This window comes from Apium graveolens, chromosome 9, assembly GCF_009905375.1.
Source record: "Apium graveolens cultivar Ventura chromosome 9, ASM990537v1, whole genome shotgun sequence".
Classification (NCBI taxonomy): Eukaryota; Viridiplantae; Streptophyta; class Magnoliopsida; order Apiales; family Apiaceae; genus Apium; species Apium graveolens.
Window position 1 is genome coordinate 185,978,322 of NC_133655.1, and position 22,239 is coordinate 186,000,560.

General features: G+C 31.7%; 1 protein-coding gene and 1 non-coding gene across 2 annotated transcripts; one reads left to right on the top strand and one right to left on the bottom strand.

Annotated features, from left to right (window-relative positions):
• The first annotated feature begins 1,608 nt into the window (after positions 1 to 1,608).
• Positions 1,609 to 2,468, top strand: LOC141686915 (uncharacterized). Its single transcript, XM_074492016.1, has one exon. The coding sequence runs from the start codon at positions 1,641 to 1,643 to the stop codon at positions 2,268 to 2,270; it is 630 nt and encodes a 209-aa protein (XP_074348117.1). The 5' UTR covers positions 1,609 to 1,640; the 3' UTR covers positions 2,271 to 2,468.
• Positions 2,469 to 21,780: 19,312 nt separating this feature from the next.
• Positions 21,781 to 21,887, bottom strand: LOC141688009 (small nucleolar RNA R71). The gene has a single exon (XR_012561480.1). It is a non-coding gene; the product is annotated as a small nucleolar RNA R71 (small nucleolar RNA).
• Positions 21,888 to 22,239: the final 352 nt, after the last annotated feature.

Genomic DNA, 22,239 nt, shown 5'->3' on the forward strand with positions numbered 1-22,239 from the left:
ATTTAAAATATAAAGTTAAGCATAGTATTTAAACGGATCATTATCTTATTTATTAAATAATTTTTAGTTTAAAAAGTATGCCTCATACATTTTTAATATATCTATACTATATTATAATAGCTGGAATAGAGATAATTTGGTTCAACGGTTTGGTTCAACGATAATTCCCTAATTTTGATTATACAAAAATAGATAAATAGTGTTATATATCTAATAAACTACTAAATTATTAAACTACTACTAAATTATTAAACTACTATTAAATATAGCATACTTATCCTACTAAACTATGAATACAACTTATAATATTATTAAAAGATATAAATAATAGTGTTACATATCTGCTAAACTACTAAATTGTTAAATTACTAGAAATGGTCTATTTATTCTACTAAATTATGACCACATGTGGCTCTATTATTTTTATTAAAAATTTATAATCATTATATATTTATATAAATATTTTAAAAATATAATATAACTTGATAAATAAAAATTTAAAATATTAATGAAAACGGTGCATTGCACATGATTTATGCTAGTTTGACACTAAAGCATCAGCAGACAGTCGCTACTAAATGAAAAGCCTCCACACGACTTGGATTTTGAATATTCCAATTGTATATACTTGTTCTTATCTCCGTCAACTTGATGACGAGAATTAAACACTACTTAAATATTACCATTAGATATAAAGGTTCATGAATCTAAATCTTATATATATTCATATTCTCTTTAATTCTTATTTTTACACGCCATTAATTGTTTAACAAATTTGTTTTAACACTGTTTCAATTTTCGTAAGTTGCTGGGCGTCTGCTCGTGTGTATATAAGATCGTTAAAAAAAGAATTAATAAAAATTACCTAATGTTTTTTAGGCAATACAATTTAAAATGAAAAATAAAACATGTCAAGTTTAACACTAGTTTCCTAGTTGCTTTATTCATATTCCAAAAATGGTGATGATTAGCTTGTGTATATATAATTTGCTATTTTCCAACCTTTTCTCTTTTTGTTTATTAATATTTTGGAACCTTTGCTTGAGAAGATTTTCTGCTGAATTTCTTATTTACTTGTTAATTTTTTTTAGAAAAAATGATTAATAAAGATAACGGCTGCGGATTAACTATGATAAAAAAAACTCAAAAAATGGGAAATCATCTATATTTAACAATCTTAAAATGTTGTCGTAATTAGGTTGTTACAGGTAAAATAGGTCAAAAATAATATTGAATAATATTAAATGAGGGAACTCCATTCATGAATACAATCATCAACTCAAAAAGAAAGTTGATACCGGAATTAAGTAATATAAACTAGGACCAAATCTAAATAAGTATACAGATACATGGTCAACATGTAGCATGCAACTTTTAGGTTTAGGGGCGACTTATAAATATAATCATGTGATTTCCAATTGGCCATGTAATTAATATTATATCTTCATACTTGCATGCACTGCCATTTGTAGATAGTCAAAGCCACCATCCATGACCACCGTCCTTTATATTACCTGCAAGCAAACAATCTAAGACTTTCTCAAAGTCAAACCCCTTATAATTCTTGTATAAAAACACACACATTCATTCTTCTTTTCTTGTAAAGCTATCTTCAACAAACATTTCTCATTTCTCATCCTATGGGCAACACAATGGTTCCTTGTTACAATCCAAACACATGTTCATCAACAAAGCTAATCTTTTGGGAAGGCACAACAAGGATTCTCACCGGGAAACGGACTCCAGTAGCCGGAGAAATCATGATTGAGTTCCCTGACAAAATGGTTTGCCATGCAGATTCTTTTTACATAGGTCAACCTATCCCTGCACTAGCCATTGAAGATGAGCTTCTAATGGGTCAAACCTACTTTGTACTTCCCATTGACTGCTTTCCATGCAACGTGCTTTCGGCTTCTGCTTTTGCTGCCCTAGTTGCTAATTCTTGTAGTCCTGCCAAAACAAATCCATCTCTTAAGTTTAAGGACACTACATTTGAGTACATTAAGGGGGCTAATGGTAGGGTTTTAATCAAAGTTTCGCAGGAGTTTATGATCAAGATGATGACAATAGGGAAAGAAAATGGGAATGATCAAGTCATTGATAATAACCCTGGAAGTTTTCTTTGTAGCACACCGGAGTTGAAGAAGCATTTTCATATGTTAATTGGATCAAAAGGTCAAATGTGGTCGCCAAAGTTGGATACAATTTCAGAATGTAAGAATGTTAGTAAGTTTTCTCCATGTAGATATATGTCGAAAATTAGACATTAATTCATACAAGTGAAAATGGTAGTTGATTAATTAGTAGTTATATACTTGTAGATATGTAAGAGCTGGACAAAGTTGAGCTGGTGCCTATAGCTAACTAATGATTCTTATTGAAATATAGGTTCATGCATTACTTAAATTTTGGGTTTTAATTTTAAGGTTATTATGTAATCCCTTGAACTACAAGATTATTGCATAAGGTGAAATTAGCGTCTATAAGTTTATTGACAAATTTTGACTGGTTTTATATTTATTAAATTGTGATCAAATATTATATATATTTCTATTAGATGTTTCACGTTAACTTGTTATGTTTTTATATTTATTTTTTTAAAAAAAAGTTAACTAATTATTGGTTTATAGTTAAGTTGGAATATTACTAGAGTAGATAACTAATATTTATTCAACTTAATAAATTTATATTGAAGTTACCGTTTAAATTGACAAATGTCAATCTTGCTAAATTAAAAAAAAGTCTTTAATGATTTCAAAAGAAAACTAAATTTTAATAATTTTATATCTTACTAAAAAAAAATATCATGAAACAAAGCTAATAATGTAATATGAGAATAAATTTTTCATTTAAAATAAATTAATTATTCATTCACATAATAGTACATAGAAAACAAAATCATCGTGATACCTAGACTATAATTTCTTAATATATTTTTTGTTGAATATGTTTTCTTTTTTGACCTAATTTTAAATAAGATAATTTAATTCCCTAAATAAATTTTATGTTCTTCATCAATAATGTAATTTTCAAAAAATTATATTTTTTGTACTTAAATATTTAATTAATTATTATTGTATTATTATATTGGACATTGATAACCTAAATATAACATATGTGTTATAATATATTTTATTTCTTCCATTATTTGATTATTTTTTTCACATTATAAATTTGTGAATCAAATATTTTAATCATATTATATAATATCTTTACGTAATTATTATTTATATTTATATATATATATATATCTTAATCTTGTGAAATTTGATCAAAAATTAAAAAGTTGTTTGAGATTTGAATCTTATGGCGTTGTTTTATTATTTTTCGGTTCTAGTAATGATTTAAAAAAAATTACTTTACACATAATTGTCATAGTACTTTTAAATATATTTTATTATATTTTTATTTAAATTTTGAATTGTAATATTTTTTATTATTATATTTCTTCCTAATTTTTATATTTTATAGGATTCATGTTCTTTTAATTTATTTAAAGTCCGTAATTTTTCCATTTTACAAAATAAAGCAAAACAACTATAATATTTATACCTAAATACAATCTAAATTTGTTCCTTATTTGATAAAATAAAAATTAAAATAATCTATTTAAAAATATTTTAAATCAAGCTTACATATTCCATTTTTTTAAGAAAATGATATTACCTTAACCCGATTAACAAATGATTTGTTGATTGTTATTTATTTTTATTTTTATTAAGACAATTTTTGCATGTATTATATATAAAACTTTTAATATTATTTTATAACATTTAAGAATATATAATTATAATTCAATTTTTTAATTAATTATTTATTGTGTAATAGAATAAAAGAATAAATAAATTAAATATAATCTTTTTTTTCACATTTGTATTTCAATTTGAATTGTAATAATTTTTTATTAGTATATTTTTTCCTCGTTTTAGGTTTTATAAGATTTATATGATCTAAATTTTTTAAAGACAAACTATAATTTTCCTTTGTTACAAAACAAAACAAAACACATGTAATATTAATACCTAAATATAAATTAAATGTGTTCCTTATTTTATAGAATAAAAATAAAAATTATCTATTCACAAATATTTTAAATCAAATTATTTCTTGTGTTATATATATAAATAATATTTTTAATATTATTTTAAATCATTTAAAAATATATAATTATAGTATACATAATATGTTTAATTAGTTATTTTTATTTAATTTATATATTTTCTTTTCTAAATATCGTGGAGTTTGATCAAATATTGAAAAGTTGTTTGGTGTTTGCAATAATAATAACAATAACAATAATAATAATAATTATTATTATTATTCTTATTTATATAAAAAAAATAATAATGATAATAATAATGAAAGTATTACAATTTCAAATTGAATGCAGATCGAATAAAATACATTCTATACTCTATTTAGATTTTTTATTATTATAGATTATCTTTTAAAAAATTTAGATTACATGAATTTTATAAAAAATAAAAATTACTAAACTAGGAAGAAACATAATATTAATCATAAAAAATTATTATAATTCAAAATTGACAAACAAATTAATAAAATAAATTTAAAAGTAAGATCATAAAAAAATATAAAGTATTTTTTTTAAAATCATTACTATAACCGAAAAATTATGTAATCTAAATTTTTTAAAAGAAAAAAATCACATGTAATATTTATACCTAAATATAATCTAAATGTGTTTCTTATTTTATAAGATAAAAATAAAATTAGCTATTCAAAAATATTATAAATCATATTTACACATTTCAATTTTTTGTAAAAAATTGATACTATTTTAATTCGATTAAGAAATAATTTCTTAGTAGTTACTTATATTTATATTTATTAAGATAATTGTTACTTGTATTATATATATAATACTTTCATTTTTATTTATATCATTTAAAAATATATATTTATAGTTCAGTTTCTTAATTAGCTATTCAGTGTGTTTGTTATACAATTAAATTATTAGTTATTATAATATTTTTATAGTATAATAAAATAAATGAAATAAATATATCATACATATACACTTTACCACGTCAACCCACCTATGATGACCCAACTCTATCATCAAAACCCGTTTACTTATAGAATCTATACTATACTATAATAATCGGCGGTATAATTTAGTTAAACGATTATCCCTAATTTTGGTTATTAAAGAAAATAAATGAATTGCATTATATATTCGTTAAACTATTAAATTATTAAACTACTGAATATAGTCTATTTATCCTACTAAATTAAAAATACAACCTATTCTATTATTAAAAATTAAATAAATGATGTTATATATCCGCTAATCCACTAAATTGTCAGACTACTGGACAAACTCTATTTATTCTAATAAGTTATTCCATTATTTTTATTATAAATTTATAATTATTATATATTTATAAAAATATTTTAAAACTTAGAATATTAGAAGATAAATAAAAATTTTAAATATTAACAAAAAATCGCACTCACGCTGGATTTAAATTAGTATAATTAAAGTGTGCTCCAGCCGGAAGGCCACAACAATATGTAAGTGCGCATTATTCATTACACGTTTAATTAGTTGAACAGACTTGATAGGGTTGGCCCAGATCACCAATAAATGTGTTTAATTTAACCTTAGACTTAGCGGCGGGCAGATATAATTTCCTTTATTGGGTTGTACAAAAACCCCTTTCCGTAAGGCCTGGCCCAATCTCATATAAGGCCAGCAATCAAATGAAACAGTTACATTTTCGGAGAGAATATTTATCTCTGTGATTCTGTGAAGAGGAAAAAAGAAGTTACGGGACTTTATATTTCATCAAGTTAATTAAAAGATTGGTTAATGTTGATGCTTGCATTTGTAAACCGAGAACGTAAATTGATAGATCCAGATTATATACCATCTAATGATCTAGAATTCACATATATTCTTTTTTACCTATATTTTGATTCCCAAAATCTTTTAAATTCATAATATAGAAAATAAGACACTACATGCGCCTTTTCTGATTTCCGTATATAATGTACCTTATTCATGTTTTTTATATTGGATTATAAAAGTAAGCCAAACCAGACCAAAGTAAATAAAATTTATACCCTCACGGGAGGGTTAAAAAAATATCAAATATATGTGAATGATTTACTTCAACAGAACAATTTCGAGAACTATTTTTCCAAATCGACAGTCCAATTATATATTGATACTCCTTGCGAGTCTAATTTTTAACATAATTTTGACAGGTGAAAAAGGGTAATCTCCTGTGTGTGTACTTTCCTGTGTTATTTTTTTTTAAAAAAAATCTGTATATATAAACATAAATACTAAATCTTAATTAGAAAATAACTAGAAAAATAAATGCAGAATTATTTTTAAATCCTGTGAAAAATGAAAACCAACTTTTATTAGGAGGCTACTACTAATTTACACCGTGACAACTCAAGTCAAATCCCGAGTCTTTTTTAAAATCCGGGTCAAGTTCCGATTCAGAGTCCAAAATAAGCCAAAACCTACTATGCCAAATGCAGTCAATTTGGATAACGAATAGCCCATCACAAGGCCCAAAAGATCATGATTTGCACTCCTCGATATGGGACTGGGGTTTTACAAACTCCCCCACTTAAACTCCTGACGTACTCGTCAGGCCAGAACAGACAGCCCATAGGTCCGGATTTTTGCCTCCTTAGCCATCACATCGGTTGGCCTCATGTCCCCGCCTGCGGATCTCTGTTCATTACGGGATAATACCACCAACCTTTTTGTCCCCCACCTCCGGCAACTTGACAAATTAAGCTTTCTGGAGTCGGCTCTGATATCATATGTGACAACTCGGGTCAAATTCCGAGCCTTTTTCAAAAATCGGGTCAAGTCCAGATTTCGAGTCCGAAATTAACCGAAGCCTACTGTCTTAAATACAGCCAACTTGGATAACGACCAGCTCACCATGAGTCCCCAATAAATAGATCATGATTTGTTGATTAAGTAATAGTAGTACTTCGATTTATAAATTATACAAAAATTTCAAATTCTTGACATGGGATGGTGGTGTTACTGATAGACCTGGCCAATTGGGCGGTCCGTGCGTGCCGGGCCGGGCCGCACACGGGTTGAGCACTTGGAATGTCAACACTGAACCAGCCTGTTTAAGAACGAACCGGGCTCGGGCCGGGTTTGAACCGACGAAATTGGACTCGTAACCGGTACACGAATAATCGTGAGTTAACGGGTTGTGTGTGCCCGTGCGGGTTGTTAACGGGTTGTGCGGGCTGTACATTTCAGTTGCTATATGTTACCTGATAAAAGACAAAAAACAAAAACAACACACATACATAGACACAAAACCCACCTCCCCTGTTCTTTCATCTCTCCCTCACTCAATCTCTCTCTCTCTCTCGGGTCTGTCTCTCTCCCTCCCTGCGGTATCTCTCGCAATCTCTATCTCTCCCTCTCGTTTTTTTCTCATCTCTATTTTTCCCCTCTTCCTCCTCCTCGTTTCTCTCCCCTGTTCCCAGTAATTTCTTTTTCCGGCCGCCGTTTTGTTCTGGTTGTTTGCCTTCAGTTTGTTCTTGATTGGTTGTATATGTATATGCATAGTTATGTGTGTATTGTGTGTTTATTGTATTGTGTGTGTGTGTGAGTTTATTCCATATTTCCACTTCAATTCAAGTTGTTGCAGGAGCAAAGCAAATGAACTAGAATGATTGTACGGGTTGTGCGGGCTGTGCGGGTTGTGCAGTCGGTGCAGCTCGCGGGTTGTGTACGTGCGGGCCGGTCCGGTCCCGGTTTTCAAATATTAGATTCGTAATCGGCTCATATGTTTCAACGAATTGTTTGGGCTTGAACTGGCCCGGTTCGGGCCGAATAATTACGGGTTTCCGTACGAGCCGGTCCCGAACAGGCGGTTCAAACCCACACATTTGGCCGGTTCTAGTTAGTTACTGATATTGCTCCACCTGATATTACAAATTAAAAAATAGGAATGCAAGCTTGTAATTGCAACTATTGTTTGGTACTGCCAAATTGCCAGAGTTACCGCCAGAGCCATATTATATTTTCTTGACTTTATTTTTAGATGATATTGATGGTTAAGTTATTATCTTAATTAGTTTATATTTTAAATTTTAAAATAATGGTTAAAAAATATGGATCTGAGTTTTAATTGATTGATACATATATTATTATAAAAATTGATCGATTTTTCAAAAATCACCTATAAATTACTTAAAAATTCGTTAAAAATATTTATCAAATATAACGGATTTCTGATAAATCACCGCCAAATTATGGATACATTATCCAATTCTTTAAAATTATCCGATAAATTACAAATCGATACATCAATCGAATAATTTCGATTTCTGAAATAAGTACTCACGAATACATATTAAATTTATACTGGTTATATAGTCCGGTCGATTGTTATCTCAAATTGGAGTAATCTTTTGAAAGTTATATTGAAGCACTGTATAATTAGATAACTCCCGGTCTATAATCAACTTGGAGGTCCATTATTGATTGACTCATTATATATATCAACTGTCAAAATTTATGCAAATTACTACTCCCTCTGTCCCTAAAAACGTTTCCCATTTGTATTGAACACGTTTGTCAATGTACATTTTTGATTGTTAATATTTTTATTTCCGTAGTAGTATTAAATATAAAAATTTCATTGTATTAAAGTATTCATAAATACGAATCTAACAAAATCACTCACGACTATATTTGCTTTTATAGATTAGATGTAAATTAGTAGTCAATCGCTTACCGTGAACATTGTAAAAAGTCAAAACGGGAAACGTATTAAGGGACGGAGGGAGTAATACTTTCTCCGGCCCTAAAAATATTTTTTATTTGTGTTGTACACGTTTATCAATGCACATTTTTGATTATTAATATCTTTAATTTCGTATTAGTATTAAATATAAAAACTTTATTGTATTAAAGTACTTATAAATACGAATCCAACAAAATCAATTATGACTATATTTGATTTTATAGATTAAATATAATTTATAGTCAATCACTTATGAAGAATAGTACGAAAAGTCAAAACGGGGAAAATATTATGGGACGGAGGGAGTAACAATTAAACAAGCTTAAAACAAATTACAGATTGTCTCTAGGAAATTATTGCATTAGGTTTCCGAAAGGAGATATTGAGTTTGAAGATATACATGTACATACAAATGTTTACTGAGAGAGCAGACTTCCATGAGAATGTACCGGTGTTTTTGATCATCTTGGATTCTTGATTAATTATCCCCTCTCCCCAAGCAAACTTCCCAGATCCGGAACGACCATCCGTGACTTTTATCTATCAATTCCCTGTAATAAGTTGACACGTGTCACACTTAGTGGCCCATCAACACCCTAGGGTATCGTCTAGGGTTAGGGTAGGTGACAGTGCCGAATAACTTTTGGCAACTCTCCCTCGCTCCCCCTTCACGTACAAATATGTTTTGCTCTCATGCACGCGCCCGCAGTGATTGTTTATTTTGATGGCTCTTCTTTTCCTTTTTTTTTGCTAAATTTGTTTATTCCGTTGTTAGGCCTATGCCTATTAGCCTATTAGATTTTTGGTTTTAGATATTTGCGCACGCTAAATTAATTATTCAACACTTTTATAGTACTGTTGCTAAATTCGTGTAACGAAATAATATTTGCATACCCTAAATCAATTACTGCATATTTTTGTATAATTTATACTTGATAAAACTGCCCTTATTTTATTTCATACTATCCATTATATGCTTGTATTTGTATTCAAGGATCTGATCAATTATATTCATATATATTTTATATTTTGATTCAAATTGAGTTTTATATTTATATATTATAAAATTATATTTGTTTTGTATAGGCTTATTTTTAGATATTATTACAATATTATTTTAAAATTAATTTATAATCATAATAAATACTACAAATTTAAATGTACAATTTTATTTTTTAAAATTTAGTAAAGATATATTGACGCGGTAACGAGTAACCTTGAAAAACGTTAATTTTGCTAAGAAATACGCAATATAGCATAGACAAAATATGTTAAAAAACCGGAAGCTCTATCTTTACTTTAACATATATTGTTGATACTAATGATCAAAATGATGATTAATTTAATTAAGTTTAACTTTTGAGAACTACCTTAGTACGAGTTTTTATTAGAAAGGAATAGTGAAATATTCTCGGTCAAAATTTAATTCATGAATTTATTGTAATTTAATTTATTTTGTAAAAATAGAAATAAGTTAGATGCAAGAAAATTTCAAAACTATTGCCCACTGTGATTTTCTAGGAATCAAATTGATCAATTTTTTACTTAACATTAAAAATTATCAATTAATTATTTTTAAATCTGAAAGTTACATTTTAAAAAAGACAAAATGTATTTTCTAATAATATATTTTTGTTGAGAATTGGCTAAGTCGAGAGAATCTGTCTAACAATCAGGATATGATCAACTGTTAGGATATGTTTATTCGTTGAAAGCTTCATTATCATCCGTTGACAATCGGTTTAGTCATCCGTTGATACTTACAAATGAATATCCGTCAAAATTACAGTATATATTCGTTGATCAGTTTATCCGTTGAGAATGACTTAAATGACAAGTCACAGATGCGAGATAAATCAGAATGTGCTGATTTATAGGATCGTGGTTTATGTAGATATGTATAGAAAGTAGTAGAGTTATACTGTAACATACCTTGTAATTGATATATATTGATTGTAGTTGTGTAGTATATAAACGTAGAATAGGTTATCACAAAAGTGTGGAACTCGAGTATTCGTATAACCTAGTAGCTCTTAATAATATTGTTCTTGAGAGATTTTTGTAACAGTTTATTCAAGATCAATATAAACTGTTGTTAAGTCCAAAAGGTATATACAGAGGGGGGGGTGAATGTATATTTTTCGTTTTCTAAAATTAATTGCAGCGGAATATCAAAACTAAAAAGAAATAAACACATAAAGAGATTTTGGGTAAATTTTCTTTTTTTTAAAAAAAGGATAAATACCTGGAGGTTTGCTTACAACTCCAAATACAAATATTCGGAGTAACAAATATAAAAAGAACCAATGCAATGTTCAATCAGTCTAGGGTTCTTTTTATCACTCTAAAAATTCATAGCCTTTTTACCAAATGATAATTAATACACACAAAGAGGCTACAAATAATGAGTGTTACAATATATAAGACTTGGATGTGGTGTAAATTAAACCGGGCAACACTTCTCTCCTTAATTTCAATAAATGAAATCGAAAAAATCTCCGAGAGTAAATTTTTACAGAGCTTCGTTTATAGAATGTGCTGAGAAGTTATTTTCCAATCTGCTGCAAATTTGGTTATATAGAATGTAGATTATGGATGAGAGATGGGAGGAACACATGGCTGATTTGTATCCATGTATTTTGAATATTATAGCTTGCAAATCTTAACCTGCGACCAGAAAGTAAGTGCCAACCTGTGACTCAGAAACACAACTTGCGACTTGGAAAATTCAACTTCATTTATTTTGGTTTTGTACAACCCGCAACGTTGTTGTGCCAGTATTTATGCTCTCAAAATTTGTCCAAGTCCCACTTCAACCTGCGACGTGTAAATTTCTTAACCTGCGAATCGAGTGAGCACACCCTGCGACTTGGACGAGAATTCTAGTACTTTGATTGTTATGTTGTTTACCAAATATACAACCTGCGACCATATGCACACTTTTTCCTTCTGTGTTTGAACAAACAAAAGCAGTACATGCATTTGATTTCTTTTTCGGAAAAACACAAGGAGCGGGCCAGAGATTGTATATCATGCGGCAAAAACCAAGGCATAGGTGAGGGGAGTGGCGCCACGCGCGCGTGAAGGAGAGGAGAAGAAAATAGGACGAAGAAACCTGCCAATTTTTTCATTTGTTTCTTTGTTTTGTACAGATAAACATTTGCATGGGTCCCGCGGCTGAGAGAATGCTCCCATTTCTCTTAATTCCAAATGCAAAATTGTGTTTCTTTTGTTTATTAAATAAACAACTCACAACCTTCTTTTCTTTTGTTTACAAAATAAACAAGAAGTTGATTCATTTCTTTGCTTATGAATTCCACCTGGGCCCCACGCATGGCAACAAGAATTCAGCTGCCTGTTCTTTTATTTCTCCCAAATTGTACCTCTTTGATTCTTTTGTATAATAGTAATTCATCCGCATGCATTCAAGACATCTGGCTGGCAGGATTTTTAGAATAAGTATAAATTAACATTTGATATTAACTAAATTGGATTTTCTATGGTGTGCCCAAGGGTACACAATAGTCACTAACTCCAATATAAATGGGCTCTTCTTATTGGTGGTTGAATAATAAATGTTAATGGCCTCCCTGCATTCACATCAATTCCACCAATAAAAAGAGCCCATTTTTATTGGAGTAAGTGACTAATGTGTGCCCTTGGGCACACATTAGAAAGACCGTTAAATAAATAAATGAATTGATTTTCATTTATTTATTTAATAAAAAATCAGTCATTGATTTAAAATAAATCATGTAAATCCTCGAGCTGAACTCCTTTGAATCTACTAGCCTTCTAATCTCCGGGATTTTGCACCTTAAAATATTTCCAGTCTTCTCGAGTACAAAAACCACTTAAGAGTATTTCTAAAAATAATACTCCATTTCCTTTCACGGATCACTGACGTCTAGTGCATAGGTCATGTTCACAGACGTCTAGTTCCGCTCTCAGGACTTCGTATTATACATGTATAAACCATTATTAAATCTTCTACAAAATATAACCAACTTCACTAGGAATCTTTGAGGTCTTCACACTGATTCTGATAACTGCTTCGAATGACTCCAACCTTATTCCTCTGATGCCTGAACATATTAATGAACTACATACAGATCACTGTTGACGTCTTCTTCACTGCAGCTAACAAAACCTTTTGTGTATATGCCCAATAAACAATTTGTATTGATTCTAGTGGAACATAGATTATTTCAAAGTCCTTGTTCTATGTTGAGTTATCCAAACCAGTATTGTTGAGTTATATGTACGGCTTCAATCTTGCTCAACAATCTCCCCCTATTTGACTGTTACACCTGACGGTCAAATAATAATGGAGAAGCATTAGTTTGGAGGATAACTCAACTAACCTTAACCAGAAATCTTCAATCAGCTTTCAACTTTCAATCCTTGACTTGTAAATAATGCTATCTTATATCTACTGCATCTTCTATACATATTCAACTTCAGCAGAGAACAAATTCTTCTCTCCTTTATATAAAGTTGCAGATAGATACGTCTTCCAAATTATGTCTTCAATAATCTTCGGATCTTCCCATAAAGCACATAGAAAATATTTTGGAATCCAGAAACGAAACCTAATAATCTCTCCCCTTAAGATGAAGAATCCCTTCCTTAGTACACTAAAGTTAGAAATCCATCTTCTTAGTTTCTGAAAGACTATTAGTTCATAATCTCTTTATAATCTCTCCCCCTTAGTTGAGTAATCCTTCAAAATGTATTCAGAGTAAAACCTTAGGATCAACCAACTAAGTGAAGAGACTATTTGGTAACCATTTATCACATGCAAGTGTGTGATTTATGTTTAGTGATCTCACATTTTTGTTTCACTCCACTCTACACTCAAGTGTTTGTCATTCAGTCTCACAGTGTGCACTCACTCAAGGCTCCAAACATCCAAGTGTACTTGCGAGAAAATCCTTTTCATAGAAAAGTTGCCTTCCACCTTCGAGGATGGAAACTCTCAGTCAAGAGATTCAGAAATGTTCCTTCTTAGAGGGGAAATTAGGATTCTTTTAAGTGGCAGAATTCCTGATATCCCTCAACTTCCATGAAGAAGTATACCTCATAAACTTATCTGATAATATCTGAGTCCTTATTTACGAGCTGCAATTTTGACAAAGTCAAAATCATTTTCAGATTTGAATTTTGGGAAGATAACTAATGATCAAAGATATGCCATAAGGGATCAAAGATTTCTTCCAAAGTATGTGAGGACTTATCAGAGTCTCCAAGATCTTAACTCAAAAGATCAGAGTCCAAGATCATTTCACATATAATAGACTAAGATCTGAGAATTAAGATCGAGCAACTTCCAGGATCATATGTTCTCATTTAAGATCAGAGATAAAGAGCAGAAACATGATCAAGGATTTCAACCATTGTCATTGACCTTGATATGGTATAACAACGATTGTTGCATCAATACCTTCCTTGTGTGTGTGAATCTCACATGTGCATTGGAAACATTTTAATCAAGGAATAATGACTCTTATACAGATGCCCTGGCTGACAGGCGAATTTTCAATAGATAACATTCTGTTGGGAGAATGCTCCTAGTAACTGTTTATATGCCTTTTTCAGCTCTATAATCTTTTGAGAGAATACAGATGGGCTTATAGATGTCTCAGGTTATAAATACTCCACTTTTTTGTGAGAGACATAGCTGTAGGGTTGACCTTTTCTTCCTTATGTGGTGCTTCTTGGCACTATCTCCCTCATTCTCAACATAACTCCAATACCAAATGGTAATTTTATCTGATCACTGAGTTCATATCTCAAGAAAATTAAGTGAATCAGAACAAGATATGGGGAATATATCAGAGCAAGGTAATGGAATACTGTTTGAGAAGTTTTTGGTTCTAATGACTTGGGTTAGAACCTATGAGGTTTGATAGGCTCATAGTCAGTTCCTAAAACCACTGAGGGTATTGAAGATCACAAACATCTGAAGTACAATATCAGAGAATTTAATGATCAAGAACAGAGTGATCTCAGAAGTAGAGATCTTTTACCTTTACTTACCATAATATGGATTCATGAAGGATGACTCAGATGATCATGCTTTCTGATTCTTTTGACAATGCTACTCAATCAAATCTCATTAGCTCAAAATATTTCAAGTTAGTCCAATGCAGATCAATACTATAAAGGAAAGGGAGTGAACATTGTTCCAAACTTATAAAACTTGCATAAGGTAATCAGAGTATAAGAATATATCAAGATTTAGTATCCAGAACAGAGTATAAGCATAGCAAGAACATCAGAGTTACATATAGGATCAACACATAAGTCATTAAATTAATTAATTATGCCATGAGTATATTCAACAAGTATTCACCAATTGATTAGTCAATCACAAGACTAAATCAATTAAAAATTACTCCTAACATAATCATATCACAACTATCCCTAGTTATGCTGCATATTTATTCTAGCACAAAACAAACAGAGTTATTCTAATATAAACAGAGAATCAGAGTGACCAATAAATCTGTTGTTAGAGTTACCTAGGGTCTGAAACTCAAAAATCATACAGAATTACTCAGAAAACATGATACAATCACACAGAGTATAAATAGAGTACTCAAGCTAGTTGCACAAAATCTAAACCTATAAATCAGAGTTACGATAGAATCACAAAAGAGATTACAGGATCTTAAATCAAACTGCAAACAATATTGAGATGTGTGTGCGTGTGTGCTAAGATAAATATCAATATCACGAGTGTTTGCATCAGAGTAAACATATAACATGTAAACATTCAAACAACTCATATATTGCATCAAAAACTCTAACTTACTTACCACTAGCAAATAACATGTAATGCATGGTAATCAGTTAGCTTCAAAACAAATTTACAAACATGGATATATATAATGAATATAGATATGTAAACTTACTTTCCCATGATATTAACTTAGATTTGTGGAATATTGCTTGTTTTGCTCCCCCGAAGTTGTTGCTGAATCAAATATGAGATTTGGTGCTTTGAGGGGAATAAATCTTGAACTTGTACCGAAATCTGAATCTGGATCAACCCCTATTATATTCGGAAATAACTTCAGGCTTCTTTTCATTCTCGGAAAGATCTTCACTAATTAAAGATTATGATATATCTTTGAATCTAGGAACAAGCCTCCACAAATTTAATCTTCAAACTGATTGAGTTCATCTTGCATAACAATCACTCAATCTGGATCTCCAAGGGCTTCACTGCTTCCTTTGGTTCCATTGGTGATAGAAAACCAGAATTTATTCCCTTGTTTATAGCAGCTCTTCTAGTCCTTACTCCAGTATTAGAAATACTAAGTACCATATGCCAAAGATGGTCTTTACTCTATTCTTTACGTCTTGGTAGACTAGCTCGTGGTGACTCAGCATTTCCAGAATTAAGTTGAGTCTGACTAGTAGATCCTTGTTCTTCTTCTGATTTTCTAGCCTTTACTCCAGTATCAAAATTACTGAGTATCATAATCCAAGGATGGTTTTTACTCCATTATTACGTCTTGGTAGACTATCTCTTGATGACTCAACATTTTAAGAATTAGATTGAGTCTGACTAGCGGATCTTTGATCTTCTTCTTTTGCTCCCCTTAAGTTGTTGTCAGCATGATCTATAGAATATGAAGCTTGTGGATTGGTTCCAAAGATGGTATGACTGTGCTTCTTTCAGTTTCTACTATCATTACTGCATATGAACTATTTCCACTATCATCACTGTCAATTTATCCTTCAGAATCTGAATCTTGAGAACTAGTTCCAGAAATAGATTGACTATCTTTGCTTATCTCAGGACCATTCCCATCATAGTCTGAATCAGAATTGTGATCATTGACAAGATCATTTGCATTGACATGTTCATCTGGAACAACCTCAGGTTCATCTTCGTCATCAGAAAGATCTTCAACATCTAGATTGTCAAAGTTATCTTCCTTCTGATTACTTGGAGCTTGCTGTCATTAGATGTTAATAATGACCATAAATAAAATCTCATAATCAAACATGATTCACTATCCATTAAGTCTACTACCAATTATGGTATTCAATCAAAAACTCATTAATTGTTAGACTTCATGGAAATTGAATTATGTTTAACTATACTACACACATGATTTTGATCTTAGTGAGTTTTTCAGAAAAGGAAATTTAAAAGATCTCACTATTATCAAAATCTCACCACTATCTTGTGATAAAAATATTAACAAAATTTGTCAACAAATTTATTCAAGTATGTAGTGCTACACAACTCACCATTAACTAGTGATAAAACTATCAACAAGAATTGTTACTAGATTTATCAGAAGTTTATAGTGCTACAAATATTACCACGAACTAATGATATGACTCATCAAGAGTTTATTATGTTACATATATCACCACTAACTAATGATATGACTCATCAAGATTTTATGATGTTAAATATATCACCACTAACTAATGATATAAATTATCAAGAGTTTATGATTCTACATATATCACCTTAAACTAATTATATGAATTATCAAGAGTTTATGGTGCTACAAAACTCATCACTAACCACTGAAAAATATTCTCAATAGTGTAATGCTACTAATTTCATCACAAACCACTGAAATAAATTAACAGAGGTTTAATGCTGCTAATATTTTAACAATTTTGACTTATGGAGCAAATAATAAAGTTGAATTGCTTTGAGGTCCATAAATCAAACTATTAAAGTAGAAACTCAACAAATAACCGCAACAGATATTCAACAAATATATGCATTTAAATATTGAGTGAAAGATGACATTCTTGGTTTCACGCTATATCCCGTAGTGATTCCTTTGTTGTCATCTCCAAAGGGAACTACTGGGCCAGCTCACTTGTCCACTTCTGATAGTAGGGCTCTATCCTCGAACTCTTGTGTATTAGATATCCAACGTTCAAAATCCACATGGTTCACTTCACTTTTGCTTTCCCTGTCTATATTATGGATCAAGTTTTCTTTGGTACCCAAACTAAGTTGGGTCCAGGGACTTAGAGAGATTCACAGTTTGATCAATATCATATACAAATTTAAAATGCTTTTGTTTCTCACCGACCGTCTCCTTCTTCTCTTTAGAAGCTTTAAGAATGCCTTTAGGTGTCCAAGTAGAAGTTTCCTTCCTAACCTTAGGAGGACTGATAGTCTTTTCCCTATCATGCTTTCTACTGATGTTCTTATCATTATGCTTACAAGTAGTGGATGGCAAATGCATTAAGTTAAGATAAGAAGATAATGTATTAAAAGCATATGTCATACATTTAGATTTATGACATGAAGAATGAGAACTAGGCATGGTAGGCATGCTATGCTTATTATGAACTTTACCTTTGTCTACTTTACTCACAGTACATGCATATGCAATATGCGAAGCAGAATTACATTTAAAGCATAACTTCCTAGAAGAATTAGGATTTAGCAGATCTTCATTTTTATTGCTAACACCTAACCTCCCATTTCTATTGCGTCTGTTCTTCTTTTTAGCCTTGTGATCATCTCTATCATCTAAGTGAGTTTTAAGTTCATCACTAGAAGTTGACTCCTTAGATGACACTACAATTGACTCCTCATCACTAGAGACACAATCCTCAACAAGCACCTCATCTTCATTGAAAGAATCATGAGAAGCCTTTTTGCATAACAAATTACTGACCTTTTCAGAAGCTTGTGACATATCTAAAGAGTTTAATTTACCATTATCATCACTCTCTGATTCTATCACATGTTTCTGTCCAACATCACTAGATCCAATGTCAATTATGGCTCCACCGATTTGGTTGTCAATAATTTCCTTTGCACCAATAACAGAGTCTTGATAATCTTTCAACTTAGATTCTAACTCAGCTATCTGACTCCTACGAAAAACATCTAAATCCTCACTGGCTTTGACCATGTTTTCTAGGCATTTACTACGTTTCTTAAGATTATCTAATTCAACAATAATTAGGCCTAGTTCTTCATGTTTAGTGAGCAATAATCTATTTTCACATTTTATTCTATTTATTTCTTCTTTAAAGTTGATCACACTAGAATGAAGTTAAAACAATTCTACTCTTCTATCCTTATCACAATATTTGTAATCATACCAGGATATATTAGTAGTGGTCTCAGAAGATACCTGCGATGAAGAGGTTTCCATTGATGTTGGATCATTGCATTTTCTTCCTCTATATTTGTACCATTCCAATGTTTTTCATCACTGACTAATTCTTTGTCCTGATGCTTCTTCTGTCCATCTCCATTCCTTCTCAGACAAGCTTCTTTATCCTTTTCTTGTATGGACTCTTCCATTTCACTGTTAGAGTGTCCCTTTTCTTTACCATCACACAGTTCATGTGTGCTTCCTCTAATCAACCGTTCCTTGCAGCATTCAATGAATACCGACTCTGTAGATTCTCCAACTTCAAGATCTTGACTGTTTTCACTAGATGACTTAACTTTATATTTGGAATTTATTCTAAATAAGCACTACATTTAGAAGCCATTTTAAACATAGTTTGATCTTTTAATTTCTCAAACTCTTCCAAAGTATAATAGTCATTTGTAGCTTCTTCATTCTTAGTCAGATTTGATCCACTTGTAGAAGCTTCCGAAGTTAGTGATCTTTCAACATTTTCTTCAGGAATTTTATATTCTTCTGCTACATGACATATTGATTCATTTATGGTCTTGTTCCTGTTGTTCACTGTCTCAGACCCATGTTTGACATTTCTCTGCTTTTCCTCAGCTTCATAAGTCTTCGCCTTATCATAAAGCTCATCCAATGACATTGTATTGAAATCCAATCCTTCTCTATTGGATGACACTTTATTTTTCAAATGATTGGGCAAGATAAGAATAAACTTTTTGTTTATTTGTTTCTGTGAGTATTGATAAGTGGCATTTTATACCACTTAGAACGTCTTAAAATGGCTTAAATTGGTGTCTTGAAATCAAGTATTTTGTGTATTTGATGCGTTTTTCTAGTGTTTATGCATTTCAGGGTTTTAGTTGCATTTCGGGGGAGGAATCATCAAGAATAAGCCTTGGCATGTGTTCACCATTGCGAGAGGAAAGAAATGGGCAGATTACACGAAGAAACGGAGCGAAATCAGAATTTTTCCAGTAGAGGTCTGAGCGCCCGCTCAGCATTGCTGAGCGGCCGCGCAGCAAGCTGAGCGCCCGCTCAGCTATGCTGAGCGGCCGCGCAGGATCGGGAAAAAAGACAAATTATTTTAGGACTTCTACTTCTGTTTGGTTTCCACTTCTATGTAATCTGAGTTTTATGGGACTATTATATAAGTAGATTTGAGACGTTTTCACAAGTGTGGATTGAAGAAGATTGTGTTTTTACGCAAGGAGCGAAGGAGATAAGGAAGAAGACCGATTTAGCACACCGCAACGAAGAGGAAGCATATATTCTTGTGATTCTTGTTTTGTTGTAACATTGGATGCTAGTTTTCTTGCTTTGAACTTATTTACTCTTGTGGCGTACTCTGTTTTAATATAATAAGTTTAGTTATTATTTTCTTGTGTTTGTTTATCATGATTTCATATGAACCCATGATGACGATAAGTGCTATTATGGGCTAATCGTGATCATGGGGTTGCAACGGATTTATTATGGAATTCTTTAGTTAATTATTTAATACTTTAGTGTGTGATGATTGCATGATATCTAGTATTGGTTGTGCGTATTCGTCTTATGTGCGTCGCGAACATATAAGATAGGGTGTTAATCTCTTGTGAAGCGACGGTGGATCTTGAGATTTAGAACTTGCCATGCTAGCATAGGTTCATGTACGTTGTGCATGATTAGTGGGTAACTCTAACAGTTTTATTTACCCTATATAATCAAAAGGAATAACTTGTGCTTAAATCATTGTGTTGTCAATTTCTGTAGACATATGGGAACTCAACATAATTGATGACTATTCAACTTCTATCTTAATTATGGATGCTTGGTAGAATGGTATTAGTACAATGAAAGTTGGCTTTTATCAGTTTCGTGTTATTCGATTAATATCATCACTGTCACATGCTAAAGGTAATAACAATGGCTATAGAAGGAAGTAATAATGAAGTTGTGATCTCATGAGTGTTTTATTATTGATAAATTGAAGTGTTAGTTAAGTGATTAATTAAGTAGTTAATTATAGTTAATATTTAATCAACAATTTTAAGTGTTAGTATCTTAATATTGAGAAGTAATCATACATTGGTGAGTGAGTTTAATTAGACAATAATTTAGTCTGAGTCTCTGTGGGAACGAATCTGATTTATATCTTATACTACTTGCGAACGCGTATACTTGCGTGAATATTAGTGCGTGTTTTCGCCCTAACAAGTTTTTGGCGCCGCTGCCGGGGACTCGGCGTATTTGTTTAGTTTATGTACTTACCATCATTGGTCATTAGGACTCAGTGATTAGGACGTAGTAGTTACTTATTTTTTCCGGTTGTGTTTCAGGTACTTTAGCAAGCGTTTATGCAAACTCGTTCTCGTGCTCGCAAGAGGACTTTAGATACAGCTGAGGAGACAGACGAAGTTCTTGATATTCCGGAGAAGTTAGATTTTGAGGATTCGGATTCAGGAACTGAGCAGAAAGAACCAGTAAATATGGGAGATCATATTGTTCAAGCTGATCCAGCTCTTATGGATTTTTCTCGGCCTAAAATTGATGACATTCAGTCAAGCATCCTTCATCCGGCTATTCAAGCTAACACCTTTGAAATCAAACCGGGCACTATTCAGATGGTGCAGAATTCTGTTTCTTTTGGAGGAGCGGCAACTGAAGACCCCAACATGCACATAAGGAATTTTGTCGAGATCTGCAGCACTTTTAAGTATAATGGCGTGACTGATGAGGCTATCAAGTTGAGGCTTTTCCCATTCTCACTGAGGGACAAGGCTAAAGACTGGTTACATTCTGAACCAGCTGGGTCCATCACTACGTGGCAAGATCTTGCGCAAAAGTTTCTGGTGAAGTTTTATCCGATGGCAAAGACTGCTGCCATGAGGAGTGCTCTTACTCAGTTTGCGCAGCAACCTACAGAATCTATGTGCGAGGCTTGGGAACGCTACAAGGAAATGTTGAGAAAATGTCCACATCATGGAATGCCGGATTGGATGGTGATCACTGCTTTCTATAATGGTTTGGGGGCCCAATCTCGGTCCATGCTCGATGCAGCAACTGGAGGCGCCTTATGGGCTAAAAGCTATACTGAGGCGTATAATCTTATAGAGACGATGGCTGCAAATGAGCATCAAAACCCAACTCAGAGGATGACGTCTGGCAAGGTAGCAAGTATTCTGGAAGTTGATGCAGCCACCGCTATTGCAGCCCAGCTCCAAGTGCTATCAATGAAGGTTGATTCTCTGGCTACGTATGGAGTTAATCAAATAGCTATGGTTTGTGAGCTTTGTGCAGGTTCTCATGCTACGGATCAGTGTTCTCTTGTCAACGAATCT